Genomic DNA, 19,483 nt, shown 5'->3' on the forward strand with positions numbered 1-19,483 from the left:
ATGGGATCTATGAGAGGCCATACAGAGGCATTTCTGTAAAGATGCTAAGTTTTGACATTTTGTTTGCAATGGGCCACTGCCACCATCCCTGTGGGGATGGGGTAAAACTTCCATCAGGCAGCCTTGTAAGTGCTAAAGGAGGACCCATGGATGCCTCTGACCCATTAAAGATCAAACAAAAGTTTTTCTTTTGATCTCTCCGAATAATGTATTGCAAACTCAACAAGCAATGAACTTCAAATACCTCTTTTATCTCGAATGCAAGCTGACCCAAAATTATGAACATTTAGAGCAATATTACAACTAGAAATTTTAATTTTTGTGCAAAAAATAATAATTACATACACGTTTACTATGTGGCAAACTGAAAAGTATCAGGGAAGAAATGGTTTCCTTTCATTAAAGCATGATAAGAAAAAAAAATGTCAGAAAAAACAAATGCCAAACAAGTAATACTTTTACAAGATGCCTTTGTTTATTATATAAAAATGTAGAAACATCATTAAGCCTTACAAGGGGAAGAAAAGACTGCTTTCTAAATTTTAACACATGAGAAATCTGGTGATTCTTAAAAAGGTGACAAAATACTGCTGTACTATATCATGTATCTGAAAATAGGCCATGCTAAATATCGGCAATATAAAAACATGGAAGAACTGTGGTAGGAAATTTAATGTGTTTGTGTATAGTGGAGAGCCTGGATCCTCACCTACTTTTGTTTACATTTCCCCCAGAACACAATGACTTGGATCCTGAATTCTTACATTTGTACAAGGAATTTCTACCAACCAGGTCCTTTATAATTTATTCCACACCATGCTCAAGAGTTCCCTGTTCTCAGGAACAGATTTACAAGAGATACAGGGCTACACAGAGAAAAGGGAAGCAGGAAAGCCTGTTCTATAAATTTAATTCTATTCTGTTCACAGAAAGGAAGTTAAAGTCTAAGCTGGAGTCACTAATCAAGAATCTGAAGCAAGAGATTAACTAAATACACAAAACAATATCATAATCCTTTAAAGAACATACATAGGACAGATACATAATTTACAAATTCTGTCAACTTCAGTTTTAAACCATATTTCAAGTATTTTTCTTGTTCGTTTTCTTGAGCATTATCTTCCAAATCCTTCCACTGAGTATACTTTAACTGGGTATACCCACTGATTCTATTTATGCTAAAAAATTTACAAGTTATCTGCTTTTGCTTGGCTTAATTTGCAAGATATTAGTATTAACTTACCTATAAAAAGTCAACACGAATATACATAAAAAGATATACTATGAAAGTACCCAAAGAATAATCTAAGCTAAACCTGTTAGCTTTTTCTAGGTTCTTTCCTATTCAATTATTTCTCTTCAGTTGTTTAAAAACCAACATGTAAATTTTAACACCAGAACATTCTGAACCGTCAAAGATTTTAACAACTTAAATAAGAGCAACAATGAACCAAATTGTTATCATATTACATGTATATTATGGATAATGGTCCTTCACTGGCACCTGGTTTAAAATAACCTGCAGTATGCCCACAATACTGAAGTAGAGAATATAAGAAGTGGTCCCTGTATAAAATCAACATTTTCACTGGGCAATAAGCTGGGGCGGACATCTTAAATCATTACACAATAACAGTTTTAGAATACAACATATTCTACTTCAGCTATTCATAAACCATGAATTATGGCTAAGATTTCTGATAAGCAAATCCAGGGCTTAGCTTTGCTCTGATCCTGTAGTTCTTGATCTTGTGTGTTGCGAGGTTCCCAGCATGCTTAAGAAAGCCCATCCTCTTGGTCAATTATTTCTGCTTTACTGGAGAATACATCAGCTAGCATATGCTTTGGTATCTCAGAACCCCTGACTTTCAGGGTATAACAGGCATTCTCCACTTTAGCTAAGCTCTGTTTCAAAGTATAGAGCTTTTTAGAAACTTCATACGGTCCAGTGTTACCAATGTAAGAAAAGCCATCATAAATCTGACACAGGAACTGACTCAGCTCAAATGGAGTATCTATATCACCATTGCCAACACTATTAATACACATCCGCATCAATTCTCCAGTTAGATCAGCCACTCCCAGAAGATAATCCACAGGTGTCACTTTTATGTTCCAGGTGTTGTTTTCCTTATTAGGAGAATCCAAAGATGGCTAGTAATACAACAGAATACAAAACAACTTATTACAGAGAGAAAGTTCAATTTGCAAAACATAATTCAGGAAATTAACAAAAACAATATTAGAAAGATGTGGCTTTGTTTTGGAACTTTTTTATGGATGGCTTTCCTTCTTGCATACATTGCATACATTGGTCCCAAGTGAACTCTACTTTGGGTGGCAAGGCTTTTTTTTTACATATTAAATTTCCTGGGCCATCAACAATTACATGGTGTGAAAAATCATCTCCACACCAGGTAAGTCTTACATTATGGCTAGCCAAACAGTAAGAAATAGGAGTTCAGCTAGGAAAGAATGATTGCAATATTTTTATGGAAACTTCATATTCATCAACTCTTCAGCTGGCAAAATGCCAGTCTCTAAAACAAAGAGAAGCTGCACATGATTATGTGTGTCTGTGTACCTTCTATTTCTACTTTTGCACTATTTCTGTTTTGAAAACAATTATTTTGCCACTACTATATATTTATCACCATCACTGTGTAATAAATTAATATATATTGCCGTTTGCTTTCACAGTTTAATGAACTGAACTAAGAAAATAATTCCATAGTCAACAAAGACCCATAAAATTTATCAAGATCCTCAAGATGCATTCTTTATCCAAGGATCAACTGAAGGAGAGATTGCCATATCTCAAGAAACGGATCACTTTGGCAGACACTTAGGTACATGAAAGTTCAACAATTTGTCAATTTCAGGGAGGAGTTTACATGAGTCAATAGAGGAAGAGGCTAAAGAAGAGTAGAAATTTGCTGGCTGGCTAGGAAATTCTGGAAATTGAAGTCCACACAGCTTAAAGGCCAAACACTGGGAAACACTGGAATAGATATATGCAGTTTTTAAGCAGCAAGATCTGATTGACTAGAAATTCCAGGTTTGAAAGGCAAAAAATCCTTTAGAACAGAGATGAGAAGCTAAGAATCCTTCTGCCAAGCTCTACAAGTAATGGAAGGATGGTATTCAAAGGGCAAGCAGCTGTTGGCTAGCCTAACACTCCATGGCTGCTGCATGGTGGAATGCCTGGAGCTACGGGAAGCTAGAGAGTCCATATAAGGGCTGATGAGGGAAGCCAGAGTACAGTGGGATGGCAGACAAGAATTAGAGCTTCCTGTAATTTTAGAGTCCAGATATAGTATCCATATATATTTTGTAAATGGAAAAATAATTCTAACTTTCAAAATGAAAAAAAAAAAAGAATTAAATTTGGAAAAAGAAATTCTTGCAGGTCAGGCTTCCAATACTACAGACATTACCCTAAAGAATCCTTTTCTTCATTCTGTCATGGGACCACAATATCAGCTGCATACTCCTAATATATTCCCAATTTTGCTATTATTATTATTTTTATGTCTCAGTTGTATTTTCAAGGAAAACAGCCCAAGGCTGTGCTAGGAGTAAGTGACAAAATAAAAAGATAACAGAAATACAAACTTCCATTTTTCCCTGAACCCCAAAAGAAAAAAGTGAGGATTTTCAAACCACCTCTGAAAAGGGGAGACAAAAGAAGAAAAGACGACTTGCAGGAAGTGGGAACCCAAGGAGACTTTTCATGATCACATCATTGGCGTATTGCCCACCTTCTATATCAATTCTTTATAATATCCATTTAGAAATGATTAATTGTATAGACAAGATTATTTATAGTACCTTCTTTTCTGCTTCTTTATTATCTTCTGTAAATATCAGTTGTTTATTGATGACCTCTAAGCTAATTAATGACCGGGTTTTGATAAAATACTGAAATGAAACAGCTTCCACATACTCTTGAAGACCTGGTTGACATGGAAATATATAAAATATATTATAATATTATATATAATATATATATTATCCTGTAGGGATCCACAATAAAGGAGTTTAAGTGATATTTTAGGGATGTCAGCTTTTAATTACTGCATGTAATTACTGTATGTATTTTCAGTTCCTGGAAAAAAAAATGCTGGTCTTTAACTTAAAAAGCAATATAACAAAATTCAGCTTATTCAGTTTGGTTTTATAAATACACATTTAATTATCTGAATCTTTATATTCTATAGATAAGATGCTCACTCATAGTTGCCCTTACATTTTTCTAAAGATATAATCCATACATAAGACACAATTTAAAATGCGAGAGATTGATTCGATAATAAGTAATGCTATATGTCATGACTGCATTGAATTAAAAATAGAAAAACAGGATGTGTTTGTTTCAAACATTTACGTATCCACCAAAATCAAACAATGTGACACTGTCAGTATACGATAAAAATAAATAGACGGACATGGGGCTCTATTCAATTGGACCCCAATTCCTGAGGGAAACACTTTTTAAGGGCCAGGAGGTTGGGGCCAGTTATATATCATGTGGGAGGAGGGGGACTGTTTCAAAGAACAAGAGCAGCCACTGAAAAGGCGTGCTTCCTAGGTCCCATAAGACAGCAGTGTTTAAATGACACCCCTTACCTTCTGTGGAAAGCCAATATTTTGAGAGCAAATCAGCGCCTTGCATTACGTACACTTATTGGAAACCAATGCAGCTCGTGGGCAGCGATGTTGCATAAACATTACAAGTTGCTCCCATAATTAAAAGAAAAATAATGGTCCATATTCTATGCACATTAGTCCCTAGATTACATTGAGATTTTAACAGCATCTTTTTTCTTACAATAAATGTTTGACATTAAATATGTGCCTTTCAGAAGTTCTCCACAAAAAGCAGCTTGGAATAACATTTAAAATGACCCAAGACCTTGAGAAAAGGTGGCTTTGCTAAGCAGGTAAAAGGATGTTTTAAGTACATTGTAGTTTTAATGGAAGGACATCCGTTACTTTCACAAATAATCCCCAAGGTGGGGGGGAAAATCCTATCTCACATTATTATTTCATCCAACATCATCTTCCTGCTTTTAGTTTTGGGTTGTTTCCAAGAAAAAAAAATACTTAGGAATCTCACTGCTGGGAAGTGAGTCGTTTATAAGGCAGCTTTTGTACAATTCCTTAGCAATGAGGATTTAGAATGGAGATACCTTTAAGATACATTGAATCAATAGGTGCTCATTTTATACTATCCAACTCCCTCTGCCCCTTTAAAATATTAGATTAACATATAAACAAATAGGGAAAGCACACAGAGTATGATTCTAGAATTCTTTCCAATGCCGCTAGAGAAGTCATGGTAGGAAGCATTTATATTTTGTTCTGCTTACATCTTTGTGTTTGGTATGTGTGTACTGGAAAACAGAGCAGGGTCTTCTGGTCACATGACTAAAGGAAGGAGATTTTAGAATGGAGCAGCTGGCAATAATCAATCTGCTGCCCAACTGTCTCTCTTGTAGGGCTCCACCATTATTTTCTGGAATGTTTTGCTCTGTAAACTCTACCCAGATTCAGGTTCTTTTTATGCTCAATCTTTCTTTTGCCAGCTTCCCCACCCCCACAAAAAAAAAGGTTTGATTCTATTCTATTGATTCTATTTTCAGGGAGTCTGATTCCTAAGGATGTAATCAGAGGCAGCCTTGAACCAGATTACACCATTTCCAATATTATGCTGAATTGAAAAAGAACAGGGCAGGAAAGCAGACTTCTGGATTTTTTCCCCCAGCCTTTTAGAGGCTCTGCTCTGGGTCACGTGACCAGAAGAATATTTCTTGATGTAAGCAACTTGTATCTTGATTTGTTTTGTTTTGTTAAAAAGACCCAGATTCACCTGCCATGTTTGTCACTGCCACCACAAAATCTTTAACTGACTGTAATTTCTTTTCTATTTCTATAATTTATTCTCTAATCTTAATCCAGTCTGGGCTATTTATCATTCTCCCTTACAAATAGCATACCCTTCCACAAACCTCTTCATGATATAACAATGCTTACTTTCAGAAATCACTCATGTTTTTCTCTTCTATCATAATATATCCTTGCCTAAATCTTTCTTCAGTTCCACAACACTTTTCAAAGGTCTTCTGCTCTTTCTCCTATTCTGATCATGAGTTGCTTACTAAAGCACCTGTGTGACATCTTTTCATGAAACCTTAATAAAATCCCATTTTTATGTTCTTATAATTCAAACACACAAGGCAATTTCCTGCTCAATTATATTGGCAATTTCCCTCTGCTGTTCTTGTATCTTTAGAGTATGTTCTTCTTATACTCTGTGATACATAATAGTGCTTTATGGATTATGGACGATGTATATAAGGCTATAGAGGTAAAATCATATGCATACTTACTACAAAACAGTTTCTATTGAACTTGGTAGGATTTATTGCCAACTAAACAAGCATAGAATATTCAAAAACGAAATTCAACTTTAAGTAGTAATGTTCATACTTTATTCACATGTTTCATGATAGAGGATATTTATATTAAGAAAGAGTCTTATTTTAATGTAAGACACTACATTGAAGTATATGGGAATTCCCCTTATTAAATAAAATTATCTTTTCAAGCGGTTTATTAGAATAACGAAAACTACTACTGTGCAAAATAAATCTTGCATTTGCCTACCACTATTTCAATTCTCAAGCCAAATTGTTCACATATTCCAAAGGATATGTATCCTTTACATAGGAGGAAAGAGATATTTTTTTATTGCAAACATACTTCAAAAGTAACCACAAAAAGATAACAATAACAATGTGCAAAAGTTGGTCTGCCTTTGTTTTTTAACTAGTTATTTCAGTGTATCTTTGTTTGCTTGTTTAATTATCCCTTGGGACAATCTGTACTTTAAGAAATGTGAAGAAAACAGTCATCATTTTTGTTATTGTTCAATTATTAGTACTATACTCAGCATTTGAGCTCATATGAGTATCCTTAGGGGAAATGTTCTGCATGCCATTAGCACTAGTCCTAATGAGGGAAAAAGTAGAACTTCTTTAGTCCTTTGCCAGAATTATTTTATCTTTAAGTCAAAGAACAGTGGCTTGGAGTAACCCCAAAAAAAGCATCTAGTAACAACCAACGCCAAACAATATTCCCAGGAATCGTATTTATGGCACTTCTATTTATAGATATATGATTATTACACTCAACCTTTGTATATTCTTGTTAGATTTTGGTTTTGGTTTTTTTGCTACAGTCACTACTGTAACTACATTAAAAAAATTAAACAGATTATTCAATTCTTTAACTTTTATTGTTATACCATTTATTATAAAATCTAAATAAAATAAAGCAATACAACTACAAATAGTTAGGATATACAAAGAAAGATCTTCAGTTACTTTTTCTCAGCATGTCACTAAAATCCTACAATTGTTCTTATTATGTAAGGTTTGAGTGGTATACCATAAAATGGGTACCATACTGTACAAAGTTTCTGAAATACAATATCATCTTGCTGTGATTGCTGACCATTAAAAATTCAAATGCTATTCATTAAAAGTTAATGCCAAAACCGCTGAAGTCAAAACTTTTAAATGCTTATTTAAAAAAAAAAAAGACCAACAACTTTTGCTTGCAAACAGTACAAAATAGAAGCTTTTAATGCTTCAGGTGGCCTTCAAAACAATTTTAGCAACAACATGCATATTCTGCTCATTGAACAATTTGAAAGAATGATTTCAAAAACCTATTTGAAATATTACATTGCTGCTTCCAGCAAAAAACATTCCAGGAAATGTAAAAGCAACAGAATAAAATGATTTTGAAATATCTTGAACTTTATACAATATTGTATTTATGCCTGTTTAAGGATACTACTCTGTAAGCATGCACGGGCACTTTTATGTGTTGACTGGGCTGCCATACATATGCTATATACATCTACACAACCATTAGACAGCATACAAAAATTGTTATTCTTTGCTGTTATCTAGTGATCATTTGCACTAAAAGATTTTTGCAAATGAGCTATTGAAGATGGAAGAAATAAAATCAAGTACTTAAAAATACGGGCTAAAGATAAGAAAATAGTGAACAACAATCCATACAGGAACCAGGAATCAAGCCCAAGTCACAGAAACTAAGTATTAAAACACAATTGTATTGCAACATTAAAACAAATGAATGCTTAAATCAAGAATCTCTTTAATACTTTTTATTTAACGTCTTTTTCTCTCCACTCAAACACTGTGGAAGACTAAACTTTGGCTATCACTATCCGTTCACAATGAGATCTTTATCCTTGTCTAGTAATATGATTCTCCATATTCTCTTTGTCTTTTCTAAGCAATTAAAATGTCTGAAAGCAACCAGAGCATCATCACGACACAAGGTCTTTCTCAAAAGAGGATCAAGGTAATGAACCTAACAATTCAGACCAGTGGTGGGATTCAAATATTGTTGCCACCGGTTTGGCGGGCGTGGCTTGGTGGGCACTTTGTGTGCACGCGCGTGCCAAACACGCACTTTGCACAGAGGCGTTCTAACTCGCTTCCTGCAAGCTTGCACAATCCCAGTTGCTTCAGCAGCTGCCGTGCAGCACTATTCTGTGACACACAAAGCAGCTGCGCTTCAAATTCAGTGCATAAAGGTGAGTAGAGGAGCCTGGGCGGGCGGGTGAGCCCAACAGCAGAGCCAGCTGAGCAGCAGAGAGAACCAGTTCAGTCTCTGCTGCTCATTGCTCCAGAACCAGGCAGAACCGGTCGAATACCACCACTGATTCAGACCCTGAGGAACTAAACATAATACCAGTATTGAAAGACCAAATGTGGGCATTTCCATTCCCAAGCACAATGCAGATCACTGACCTGAAATTAGAAACACATGCAGAAAGAAAGGAAAAAGCCAGCAGCTACCAAAGCAACAGCGACTTACAGGGAAAGGATCCTGACAACAGCTGAAACTTTGAGAGGACAGATCCTAGCAAATTAAAGTTGCTTAGCTTCACCTGCATTTACAGTAGATGGGTAGTCCTGCAAAAGACACTGGTATTTAAGAATGCCTCAAAACATAGATTCATGGTTGGAAAACTTTGATGATAATCTTATTGCAATCTTGTCTTTCTGCTATATGACTTGTTGCAACTCTAATGAAAGGTTGAGGACTGATTTATAGTTTTATGTCCAAATATGATAGTAAGCAAGCTATTCATCAAGAAGTAGCTATAAAGGGCTCATTGGGCTATGGTAGAAAACCAGAAACTAAATTAGGACCTGGTACCACATGCTGAATTATTATTAGTAGCAAAACAAGTTCCTTTCAGCAGTTACACGGTTCTAGATGTTAAAAGCACAAACTTTATTTTTTAAATGTCTGTATATTCCTTTGCTATCTCTTTCATCTTAAAATATTTTGAAGCTTCATCTTACAAGTCCTACTATATTTTTTATTTGTGGCTTTTACTTTTATACCTCACTAGCCTATAAAATTCTAGTGATCTGGTTATTTTTTTAAAAATGAAGAGCTAAAGATTGATCTACTTATTCCTTTTTGTTTATGGTCTTCCTTGGCTACTTCTAGTTGACATCTGGCATATTATTTCTCTTTTCTCCAGGTACCCTTTCTCTCATGAGTCCTGTTTTACAGTATTAGACTTCAAATCCACAGTAAGATGCACAGTAATAAGTGTACACACAGAGACTTCTGAAAGGCTGCAGTCTGAACTCTACCTACAAACTTTAAAGTATAAATCAATTATGTCCCTAAACTTCTGGAGGTTTATTCATCAATACTGAATTATTTGATGTAGTTGTGATTACAATTTAGATAAAACCTCTTATGTTAGAGCTCAAGCTATATATGAAACACCAAGCGGTAAATTCTTCCAAATTTCTTGAATCACTGTCAGTTTCTATGATTCTACTAATGGTTTATGGCCTGAAAAACTGCCTAAGAATGTGACCTTTAAACTCCTTGTTTTAAGCACTCTACTGCTTACCAAAGGAAATAACTTTCACACTCATTTAATTCTGGTAGTTTGGATAATTAGTATGCTTTCCCAAATTTATTTTTCTAAGAATTTATGTGGAATGCTATTATCTTGTTCAGGGTGGAATTATTAAGATTATATAGAGATGTTATTTCCATATTTCTGAATCTATTCATTGTTTAATATATAGCTTCTCACACTATCTCTTACTAAATTAGTAACCATTCATCAAGTCCTACAAAAATATTTGAAGAAATAGTATTTTGTAAAAATTCTAAGAATTAAAATAATTGCATTCTTTCTCACCGAAGTATTCAGAGTTTAATTTGGGAAAAGTGCCCTTCTCCTGATGATGAGCTTATTGAATGTTGTAGAATTTCATTATAAAGGGCTAACATTTAATAGTATCACTAAATTAGTAAGAGATTATGTGAGAAGCTATAAATCGACAACATCTAACCATACCATTTTCCATCAAGTATAAAATTTGCAATCCTGGTACTTCAATAAAATTTGACCAGATTTTTTTGAAATTGGCTGAACCCATTTCTAATCTACTATAGGTCTTTTACAAAATTAAACATATAAAGCAAACTGAAATAATTGCTATTTCATTAGTAATTCTGTACCAAACTGGATTGTGGGCCTGGCTTTTATTTGTTAGAAGCTGTTTCCTTTTGTAACATTAAATAGGTGAGTATTGTTGAACCTTCTTAATGTCTATGTATTTCTTTTTTATGCACATAGTCCTCATTTAACTATCACAATTGGGACCGGAATCCAATGAAGTGGTCATTAAATGAGATATCATATAATGCCAGCATTGCTTTGCTCAACAACCATAATCCTGGCACTCCCAGTGGCTATCATTAAGCGGACAGAGTCCCAGGTAAGGATTGCAGGGTGCCTTGGAGGAGAAGCTCCCTGGAAAGCTTCCCACTCAGGAGCTGAAAATCCTCCCTGCTGAAATTCAAGGAATTCAACTCTCAGGATTTTCAGCCTAAGAGAGAGGCACTCATGTGCAGCCTGCACCAATACTCCCAGGGTCTTCCCCACTCACTTGAGGCATCCCAAATTTCTTACATTGAAGAAATCATTTATTTGGCTTTTGTTCCAGTCAGTGTTTAGGGGTGGAGAGAGTCAAGCCCTAGGTTCTTGCAATACGGGGTACCTCAGGGCTCTCAGTGTTCCTCTTTAACATCTATATAAAACTGCTAGGTGAGGTACAGTATGCTGATGATACCCATTTTCCTTTCTCTACCCAAGGTAGCATTATTTTAATGTTGATGCAGGTCCTGTGAGAATCTGGATAAGAAAAAACTAGCTCCAACTCAAGCCTAGCAAGATGGAGTGGCTTTGGGTTTCTGATTTCTTTCCAGGTGTAATGCAAGTTCTTGCTTATTACTTTTAAAACTATTTAACAAGAGGCCAGATTATTTGTGGAATGGGCTGACCCTGTTTCCATTTGTCCACTCTATTAGGCTAGATAGTGTGGGGACACTCCAGGGTCCATCTGTTAAATCTGGTGGGACTCAGGAAACATCCCTTTTCCATAGCTGCCTCTTCCTGTCTGGGATCTAGCAGAATTCCACATATTTAGCTTCCAAAAAAACCATAAACCATAAACTTCCAAAAAACCTTTTCTACAGGCACTGAGATAGAGCCCAAGGATTTCATTGTTTGTTGGACTAAAAATTGTAGATCAGATGCCTGGTTTATTAACTTTGGGTTTTTTATTACTGTTGTAGTTTTTATTGTTATGAGTTGCCCAGAGTTGTGGTTTACAAGATGGCAGACAAATACATCTTTTAAATAATTAAGTAAATATTCGGGGGAGGGGGGTGATTAATCTTTGATTATATAACGTAAAATAAGTAGAATTTTATAGTAGAATTCTTATAGTAGAAATAGGTATAACAGAAGTTAATCTATCAATTAGCTAGCCCAGAACAATTGCAACTGATTTCTGTACAATGCAAAGCCTCTCCCTAAATCAATGTTATAAATTTCTATATGCAAATATCTTGATGGAATCAAAACAACATTATCCCTGGGTGATAGAATCAAAAGGTATTGTCAATATGCTGTCCAATGTAATAAAAGCAAGTCTGGTAAAATATCCAGAATTAATCTCTTTTGAAAGTTTTGTTTGCTTTTTTTATTTCTCACACATACCTGGAGAAATAGCTCTATGGTACTGATGCATATCCTCTCCCATCAATTCTTGTGCCACTTGTTTTATCTTCTGTCTCACAAGATCTAATTTGACTTCAGATTCTGTTAGTATTTCTTCTACATTGGAAGCACTGTGATTACAGAATACAATCAAATTAAAAAGTGACTGCTGTTAAAACATCAGCAAAGAAGCAATGATGCATGCTATATACAGATCTGTTTGTATTTTGCTTTAAAAGTTATCACATTCATCCTTTTCAAGCACTATTATAAGCACTAGAACTTCAAAGTATATGTTGGCCTCATATATATTCAAAAAAACCATAGAAACATTTCTTCCCTTCATTCCTAACTCTTTGTTTTATGTTACTTATTACAGGATTCCTTTGCTTTTGCATATCTGACCAAAGCAAAAGGTATATATTAGGAAATGTGAAAGACAAACAGATACCTGCCTGGTAATTCTGTGAAGTAGGAATATGGTCCTCTTACTTTCAATAGTTATGTCACGACTAAGTTTCACAAGCCTTTCATATTTATCATGTCTTGTATCAAGTTCCAGCTGAAACACTGAAAATGAATGTCAATAAATATTAGAAATACAGATATGAACATGCAAACTCTACAAAATATACAGCTGTACAAAAACAGATTTCATGTGTTCTGAGAAACTCATAAAGCTATTAAAATAGCGTTTAACCTTTGTTTAAATACAGCTTAACTGCTTAGAATGTTAACAGTCTGCTAAATAGTCAATAAACTTCATTCATTCTGCAAAAATTCTGACTTAAACCTTTAAGGAATCATATCCAATTCACACATCAAAGAAAAAAGTAGTGCAATTCTCCATTTTTATGGAAGTAATCACTTACAATATGAAGCAATCAATTCTCAGAAACCATCTGTAATCATGCCTGCAAATCACAGTACTCTGTTATAGAAATGTGCAGAATGGTTCTATCATAGCTTAAGAGGAATTGTATCACATATACGATCATTTCACATACAAGTATATGAGCCACAATTAAGGTCTCTAAAATTACTTACTCTTGAAGGATGTCATTATGGATGAAGAAAAATTGATGTTATCTTTCTCTTCCCTCCTATGACCATGTGGGAAACTGTCATGTTTCCTTTTTCTGAAGCCACCTGTTTGTGTAAGATTGAAAAAAGTATTATCAAATTATAATGTAGTTCTCAAAAAATGTTCACAACTTTTCATAGCTGAAATGCCCATATTATGGGCATTTGGGAAACTAGAAAACTGTCCGCAATTCCATTCACCATTTTTTACAGAATACTGGATTTAGTCTACTGATATGGAAACTACATGGTATTTTTAGATGAGAGCTACAAGGCAATGGCATTTCATATATAACATATATAATTTATCATTCAATAGAATGGGGGAACATAGAATCAGCTGGTTTTGATTGTTTCAAAAGGTCAGTTAACAGTTTTTAAATTTATTACATTCAATTGATTGAACCAGCATAAAAGTAATATAATATTAATTGCATTTAATGTTTTCCTACTTTCATGGACAATGTGTGCTTTTACATGTTCCATGTGAAATGGCCATTAAAACAGAATTGTTAAAATCTGCTTTCTGGGAAAGTACAAATTGCCCAATCTTGCCCTATGCTTTATGTGTAAATAAAAAGCAACAAAACCAATGCTATGCTCTGACATGTGAACTCCTGGATCAAACATATAAACAGAATATTTCAGATGGTGGGTTTTTGCCTCTTTCATTACATGATGTGTTTCATCATACTTGTTATAGGCACAAGAGCTTCCTGCCAAAAAGCAACCTTTGGAAATTTGGTTGTGTTCATTTTAAGGTCAACAAGCTTTTTTCCCTTGTTACTGATGCCTAGACTCTATTCTGGGGATTAAATACAAGAAACAAAAATTAGGAAGAACAAGAATAGGATTACAGAAGGCAAGAAAATGTAGCAAGGTTAAACTGAAAGATAAAAAGGGCAAGTATAAAAAATGGAAAGTGGGACACATAACTAAGGCAGAATACCAGTATATAGGATAGGTAATCAAACAATAGAGTTGCAAACACCCAGAAGAAAGCAAATCTATTATTAGAAGCCAATATGAGTTTGTCAAAAACAGACTGTGCCAAACAAAACTTATTGCAGTTTTTGACACAGTGGCTAAATTAGTGGACCAGCAAAATGCTGTGGACATCATATACTTGGAGTCCAGAGAGGCATATGACAAAATAGACTACAACCTACTTCTTGGTAAAATAAGAAATGTGAGATAGATAGCATCACCATCAGATGGATCTGTAACTGGCTGGCAAACTGCACTCAACATGTAGCCCATAATGGAACTACATACACATGGAGGAAAGTATGTGGTGGGGTATCCCAAGGTTCTTCTTAGACCCAGTACTCTTCAACATAACAGAACCCTTTACTATTTCAGACAAATGGTTGTCCAACCTTTTCTTAAAAACTTCCAGTGTTGGAGCAACCACAACTTCTGGAGGCAAGTTGTTAAATTAATTGTTCTGTCAGGAAATTTTTCCTTAGTTCTACGTTGGTTCTCTCCTTGATTAGTTTCCACCCATTGCTTCTTGTCCTGCCTTCGGGTGCTTTGGAAAATAGGTTGACCTCTCCCTTCTTTTATGGCAGCCCCTTAGATATTATAACACTGCTACTATTATATTGTCTTCATGAATTAATTAGATGAGGGGATAGAAGGGGAACTCATGAAATTTGCAGACGACACCAAGCTAGGGAGAATAGCCAACACTTTAGAAGATAGACTCAAAAGATTCAGAAAAACAGACTCGAACACTTGGCTCTATCCAACAAAATGTAATTCAATGGCAAGAAAAGAAAGGTTTTACACCGAGGCAAGAAAAACCAAACGCACAGGTATAGAATAGGTCAGTGATGGCTAATCTTTCTGTCATCATGTGCTGTAAGTACATGCGTGCACATGCATGAATGCCTGCACCCATAATGCAATGCATGCATGAACCCCCGCATGAACCCTGCCCCCGCACTCCCCCTGCACATGTGCCCTGCCCCCCCTGCGCTTTTTGCAGCAGATACCCGAAAATCAGCTGGCTGGCAGGAGGCGCGCATGCATGCACAGTGGAACTGAGCTGGGGCAACAGCTCGCGTGCTGGCAGAGATGGCTCTGAGTGCCGCTTCTGGCACGTATGCCATGGGTTCGCCATCACGGGAATAGGTGGTACTTAGCTCAACTGTAACTGCAAAAGGGATTTAGGAGTCCTAGTGGACAACCACTTAAATATGAGCCACCATTGTACTTAGCTGGCAAAAAAAAAAGGTCAATGTACTCATACGCTGCATCAACAGAGTAATAGTATCAAGATCATGTGAAGTGTTAATATCACTATATACCGCCTTGTAAGACCACACTTGGAATATTGTGTCTAGTTCTGGTTAGCAGAGGAAAGATGTTGAGACTTTGGAAAGAGTACAGAGAAGAGCAATGAAGATGATAAGGAGTCTGGAGGCCAAAATGTGTGATGAAAGGTTGCAAGAACTGGGGATGTCTAGACTAACAAAGAGAAGGACTAGGGGTGACATGATAGCAGTTTTCCAATATCGGAGGGGCTGCCATAAACAAGAGGAGGGGCAACCTCTTCTCCAAAGTATCTGAGGGCAGGACAAGAAGAAACAGATGGAAAGTTATCAAAGATCCAACCTAGAATTAAAGAGAAACTTCCTGATACTGACAACAATTGATCGGTGCAACAACTTGCCTCCAGAAATTGTGGGTGGTCCAATACTGGAGGTCTTTTTTTAATATTTAAGAAGATATTGGACAGACATTTGTTCGGAATGGTATGGGGACTCCTGCTTGAGATGGGAATTGGACTAGAAGACCTCCCTGCCAACTGTTATTCCATTACAGGTAGTCCTCGACTTACAACAGTTCATTTAGTGACTCTTCAAAGTTACAGTGACACTGAAAAAAAGTGACTTGTGACCGTTTTTCGCAGTTATGACATTTGAAGCATCCCCATGATCCTGTGATCAAAATTCAGACACTTGGCAACTGGTTCATGTTTAATGACCGTTGCTGTGTTCCAAGGTCACCTTTTCCAACGTTCTGGCCTGCAAACTCAAAGGGGGGAAGCCCGGTTCGCTTAACAACCAGGTTACTAAGTTATCGACTGCAGCGATTCACTTAACCACGGGGGCAGGAAAGGTCGTCCAATGAGGCAAAACTCACTTCACCCAATGTCCCACTTAGCAACAGAAATGTCGGGCTCAAATTGTGGCCGTAAGTCGGGGACTGCCTGCATTTGAAAAGAAGCAATGGAAGGAAGAACCCAGTTTTTTAAAAATAAAGGGCCCGGGAACGGCAGCAGGCGTGGAAAGGCAGCCCCTGGCCTTCCCCGCGCCCCTTGCATTTTGCTCCTCGGACGAGGGGCTCTCGCCTCCCCCTGACCCACCGCCACCTTCTTTGCTGCTCATCTTGTCCGCGCTTTAATCCCGAGACAGCAACTGAGCGTCTGTCAGACTCGACCTCGGCAACCGGCACGCGCGCCCAACGGCTGTCGCGCGTTCAACGGAGACTCGGCGCTTAATTCCCTCGCTCCAATTCGGTCTCCGCACCTCTCAGGACCTCAATCGTCCGCCCTCCCATCGCTCTCGGGGTGTCTAATCCGACCCCTGAATAGCAACCGTTAATTTTGTTAAATCGGAACTCCGCTGGGATTAACACCTCCACTCCGCCAAGGCAGAAAAGGAGCTAGGCTTCTTGTTCAGCCCATACTGAAGTATTTTGGCAGGCAGAGAAAATCATTCGTTTTCCTAATCAGGCATTAATGTGTGAGGCATATCCGGTTTGCTGTGGGGGCTTCTTTAAGACTGGACACTCGAGCAAGACCTTATGGGAAACGTAGTTTTTCTTAGGATGAAGCTTGTACAGCCCAGTGAATAGAAAAACTTCGAGATTGGAGTGGGAGGAATGAGAGAGGTGGAATCAGAATTGGAGCCCGAAATACTTACAGCTTTGACATATGACGATTATGACAGTTTGTTAATCCAAGTTAAAAGGAGGCTTTCGTTGTGACAATAAAACGGAAAGTGAAAGATCTGGATTGTTTAAAAAGTTAGTTTTCTTGGTTTCTAGATTAATGTTAAATATTTAGGTTGATTACTTATAATGTGCACTATGAAAACTTAACACTGAGGTACAGAAAGAAAATAATAATAGGCAGTCATAGATATGGTTCTCTGAACTGAAAATCAGTCACGTCAGTCAGTCATGGTGGACCAAGGAACTCTTGACTGCTACATACATGCGTTCGTGTGCTTTCGTCCTGCCCCAAACTGTTCTATTTCCAGGGTTGCAAGGGAAGCTTCAGAAGTGGCTCATTCAGAAACAGATGCTGCACTTGTAATCTTGCACATTCCAAAGCCTTTTTCCCAAGTTAATTTTAAGCTTTGCGTAGCCCTACTGAGGCACTAAGGGGAAAGCTCGAACAATGAACACACTACTATGTTATCCCTCCAGGCACTATGCACAGTTGCAATTAGAAACTCAAATGTGCGTACTTAACTAGAAATCTCCACTGTTTGGATGTTCAAATAGCAAATTGCCAACAGAAATCAACCACTGAATTTTAAGTTATGTCAAGTTTTATTCTATACTCAGGCATACAGCAGTACCGAATGATGGCAGTCAGAATGCCACTAAGCCCTAATAGAGCTTGCTTCCAGGTTGTCTGTCTGTGTCTGTTTGTATGTCTAGCTATCATATTTAAGAACTGCCCATCTTCCTTGCAGAGGGATTCTGGGTGGTATACAATAAAATATGTAATGCAAGCATAATTAAAACATCTTGTCATAGAAATGTAAAACAAAAATATACGAAGACAGCTCAGTGGATAAGGGTGGCCAGATATCTGGAATTTTGCCAAATCATCTGGATTTTAAAAACTTTGCACTCTATTCATTCTTTTGTTCACCTTTTTTTCCTGCTCTAACCTTGATCTACTTTGCTGACAGCTCATGTGATGGGCCTTGGAGCAAGGCTATCATACCTGGGTTACGAACATCTGGATGGCCACTAGAGAGTAACAGATTTTTTTTAAATCTCTTTGCTGCCATTAATGGTTGTCTCAATTTCTGCAGCCCAGATGTTACAGTGCTTATTTGGAGGCAGTAAAAATTCACACAGCTACATGACTAAGTTTACTAGCCTCCAAGGAGTCTGCATGGTAGAGATTCAGAATGGTCTGGGTAGGAAGGAAGTGTGTGAAGCAAAACAAATAGTTGGACCCTGAGACAAGCTGCCAAATCTTTTTTCTTTCCCTTTCTGGCTGGCAGTGCAATTAAAAAGTCTGCTGCCAGTATACCAGATTACTCAACACTCAAAAATCTTAAAACACCATGTAATGTATGTATAAGAGAGAGTAAGAGGGAAGGGAACAAAAGTTATATTTTGGGGAAAAGATTTGGGGTGGGGGAGAAGAGAAAACAAAGTGGCTTATGTCAGATAAAAGAAGGTGGGCAGTTTAGAAATATGAATAAATAAAAAAGTATGCTGCTTAGACTAAATGTAAAAGAAGTGCAGGGTAATATTTGTTTCAGCAAACCAAGGGAAGTTGATATTAGATCTAGCAATTGTTTGGTCGCTGATCCAAATGCCAAAACAAACATCATTATTTAATTGAGAAAGGACACATATTAATAACCAAGAGTAAAAAGATGAATATCATTCCAAATCCTGTGATAGTGCCATTAGCAACAAGACAATAAAGGACTGTTCTTCACTGATATATATTGTACAAAAAGAATATATTGAACACTCCAAAGTACAGGTATGCTGTCCTAGTTTTTTAAACCCTCTGTGACAACCCAGGATGATAAAATCATGGTTGCTGAACTTTGCAAGCCTGTTGTGTAAGTTTGTTTTGCAAGTTGCAAAATAAATCATTGTTGTTCATTCTTTGGATCACTGTCTTCCTTTCTCTGGATCTGCCTCAGGTTGTTATGTCCATTCTGTTAACAAAGTATTATTTTGAAACTAGAGTTTTGTGCTGTTGATTTGTGAAATTGACAACACTCAGTCATTAGCCAAGGTTCATTGAATAATATATGTTAGGAATGTAGGTTACCTAACAGCTATTTGGGTTGGAAATATATAAGCCAGGATAGACATTTTAATACTGTCTCTTTAAGGGAATGCTAAAAGTTAATTAGGTGTGGTTTTTCAAACGGCCATAAGATGGAGCCAGAAACCTGGGTTGTTTTAATTTTAGACTTAGTCTCAGAAGAGAGTGTGAGTAAGTCTCTTTTTCATTCGGTTGGAGAGTATTGC

General features: G+C 36.7%; 1 protein-coding gene across 3 annotated transcripts; it reads right to left on the reverse strand.

Annotated features, from left to right (window-relative positions):
• Nucleotides 1–453: 453 nt before the first annotated feature.
• Nucleotides 454–16,995, reverse strand: TSNAX (translin associated factor X). Of its 3 annotated transcripts, none has more exons than XM_026705189.2 (6): nt 16,608–16,995; nt 13,199–13,300; nt 12,607–12,721; nt 12,152–12,282; nt 3,832–3,956; nt 454–2,154 (listed from the first exon to the last, which is right to left on the reverse strand). In XM_026705189.2, exons 1-6 carry the CDS (start codon nt 16,627–16,629, stop codon nt 1,777–1,779), a joined length of 873 nt encoding a protein of 290 aa, XP_026560974.1. In that variant the 5' UTR covers nt 16,630–16,995; the 3' UTR covers nt 454–1,776. The 3 variants fall into 3 exon arrangements, with proteins under 3 accessions (XP_026560974.1, XP_026560975.1, XP_087793759.1); XM_026705190.2 differs by having other exon boundaries at nt 16,614–16,988; XM_087937633.1 differs by having other exon boundaries at nt 16,682–16,794.
• Between the last annotated feature and the right edge of the window lie 2,488 nt (nt 16,996–19,483).

This window comes from Pseudonaja textilis, chromosome 1 (genome assembly GCF_049901715.1).
Source record: "Pseudonaja textilis isolate UNSWEBS1 chromosome 1, rPseTex1.2, whole genome shotgun sequence".
Classification (NCBI taxonomy): domain Eukaryota; kingdom Metazoa; phylum Chordata; class Lepidosauria; order Squamata; family Elapidae; genus Pseudonaja; species Pseudonaja textilis.